Source organism: Etheostoma spectabile, chromosome 20 (genome assembly GCF_008692095.1).
Source record: "Etheostoma spectabile isolate EspeVRDwgs_2016 chromosome 20, UIUC_Espe_1.0, whole genome shotgun sequence".
NCBI lineage: Eukaryota > Metazoa > Chordata > Actinopteri > Perciformes > Percidae > Etheostoma > Etheostoma spectabile.
The window spans coordinates 3414627-3417490 of record NC_045752.1 but is presented as its reverse complement, the minus strand read 5'-3'; the positions used below and the strand labels follow the sequence as shown (position 1 = coordinate 3417490).

At 39.5% G+C, this 2864-nt stretch overlaps 1 protein-coding gene across 1 annotated transcript in view; it reads right to left on the bottom strand.

The window, feature by feature from the left end:
- Positions 1-97: 97 nt before the first annotated feature.
- The window catches only part of cldn11a (claudin 11a), a 4302-nt gene continuing 1535 nt past the window's right edge, over positions 98-2864 (bottom strand). Inside the window, exon 3 of the mRNA XM_032501008.1 lies at positions 98-1822. Coding sequence (XP_032356899.1) covers positions 1560-1822 — 263 coding nt within the window. The 3' untranslated portion in view covers positions 98-1559. The remainder of the gene's footprint in view (positions 1823-2864) is intronic.

Below are 2864 nucleotides of genomic sequence, written 5' to 3'. Positions count from 1 at the left end.
TATCTACAGACACCCTGTATTAAGCTCGACACCCAGATAAAGTAAAGAAGGTAATGTATGGAATGGTAACATCTTATCGACACACACGAGACAAAGGCACTTTGAATTCTTTTGTCTTTATTATAGAAAATCAAACAACAGCACATCAGTGTAACAATAAATAACCAGCTAATACTGCTTCGGCGCTGGTCTGAGTGGGAAATTTCCATCTGTGTTCATAGCACGTTTGAGATACAGAACATTCAAGTCATCACATTCCTTCACGAGAAGCTAATCTACATAATACTATTTTTTATTTGTCCACGCTTTTATAGAACAGATTTTCAGCTACAGACCTGTTCTACAGCATGGGAAGAAGATGCTTGAGGGAAATGGATAACTCCACAGTTATAGGATAAACTGCCATTTTTTTGTTTGTTGTTATTATTATTCAAATAAAATAGAAGCAACATTTAGTTAGTTAGTCACATAAAAATGTTTACGGTTTGGATTATGAAGTAGTTTTCAGAGGAGGGAGAATTTTTTGTTTTTTTTGCCAAGTCAGTGCACATACTTAGGCTCCATTACGGACACCGCAACACTGCTGGCTAAAAAGCTCCCCTGTGAAATGTATGTTCCCGTTATATTACAGTCATCCTGCAGTGGAAAACAGGGCTGTGCTTTTTAATCAAGTCTATCGCTTAAGAGGAGCTGTACAATAATGTCAAAGAAAAACCAATGAGCATAAACAAAGTAAATGAACATGTTACTAATTCCAAATATTATACTATCATACCCTGCTCTTATCAAAAATACAGATCATGATATTAATGATTTAAAGAAAAAAACATTTACACATAAGATTTTAAAGAAGCATCTAAATAGAAAAATAGACGAAATGTAGAAGATTAATAGAGCTGCCCCCTCTTGGGTCAACAAATCGGTTGTTTTGGTCACAGTCGACTAAGATTTCTTTAGTCGATTAGTAATTTTTTAATGCTCTTTCGTGCTAAGAGACTCATTTCCAAGACACTTAGGAGCACATCTCTGGTACATACAGATTTAAAGTGGTGCTCCCGCATGATTCTTTGTGGAGAAACTTGGTTATACAGATCTGTCGATTAAATCCACTAGTCGATAAAATCACGAGTGTTAGTCGCCTGGGAATGTTGAGGACAGCCCTAAAGATCAATCTCTAGATCCACAAGACCTCAGGCTGCTGTGCAGGGCAGTTACTCAGAAGCTTGTACAATTATGTAACAGCTGGGAGAGTCCACACCACGCCCAACATGAGGAGGCTGGAAGATGAGCTCTGTGACACAAAAACAATCCAAAGACAAAAAAAAGAGCTCCAACAAAAACAGTCTGGTGTTTGGATGTGTGAATGTCTCTTTCATGTATGTTTGTGTGCTCGTTCAAGACTTTGTGTATTTTTCTTGAACACGAATGAGTGTGTTTATTTGTCTCCTTCTCTTCCAGTATAGGTTTGATTGCAACTGTGATTGTGTATGTGTGTCCTAGTGTATATGTCTCTATATACCAACTACAGTCCCTTTCACATCGGATCTCTCTCTCCGCTCTCAGACGTGGGCGCTCTTAGCGTGATTGGTGGAAGGGGCTGGCGGGTTGCCACCGCCCTGTTTGGAGTAGTAGAAACGATTGTTGTCCTGGTAGGAGCGAGATGAGGAGGACTCTGAGGAGCAGCAGGTAAGAATGCACCCGCCCAGCAGGGAGAAGATTGTCCCCACCCATCCAGTGTAGAGGGAGAAGCCGAAGGACATGAGGCCATGCTCCTTGTGAGCCCCGAAGGGAAACCAGACTGTAGACACCATGCCACATGTGGCTGAGGAGAAACAGACAGAGAAATAGTTAAAATGGGGAATATAATCGGTGTCTCCGAAAGCAACACATACAGTATAAAGGTGACTTTGGGGGAAAAAAAGACTGATCCAAAGTGTAATTAAATTGGGAATGCAAAATTATGCTGCTGATTATAAAAAAAACTTAGCTTTAGATTAAAAATTGCAAGTTACATAATAAAACTGGGGATGCAAAATTGTGCAAATAGGAGCAACTCATGCACACACATAACCTCCATTAAAAACCTGTGTAAAACCTTGAATTAAAACAAGTGTAACTAAAGTGAAGGGAATGCAAAGTTATCCTGCTTAACATAAATTAAACTAGGGAGGCAAAATGGTGCACATAAATCCTGCCTACACGCATACATTCTGTATCATCATTATACTGAGGAGTGCCGAAAAGGCCGAAAACCAGTCAGGAAAACGTAATTAAACTCGGGAGGCAAAATGGTGCAGCTGAAAGCAAAAATTCTGAAGGAGCATAACCAAGGCTAAGATAGATCAATGGTTGAATGCTGGTGTGAGTACACAGTAACTGGAGAACTATTTTAGTTTTGGTATCATTTACTCATCAAACAGGAAAGAAGGGGATAAAAGACAAAAGAATATTTGCAACAATATTAGTTAGCAGCAAGCTCTAACGGTGTTGTATAAGCTTTGCCTGAACTGTAAGGGAGAGGCATGTAGACTTGTACAAATATTGAAATCCCTATACAGCTGACAAGAACACATTTGGTATATGTTGGCTGTGTGCCAGTATGAACAACTGCATGAAATCCTTTTAGCACCAATGTCATTTGAAGATACTGCTTGAGAAAGGGCAATAACCAAATATACAAATAATGTGTGAACTAAAAAGCTTCCAAACTCATGCTTCGGAGTACACAGCTGAGAAAAATAATTCAAGTTGGACTCTGCTGGGACTTTGCTGCCAGTATGGAGGTAGTGATCAACAATATAGTGAGTGTGGTTTGTTTTTATGTTGCTGTGCAACAAGCACACACACACACACACACACACACA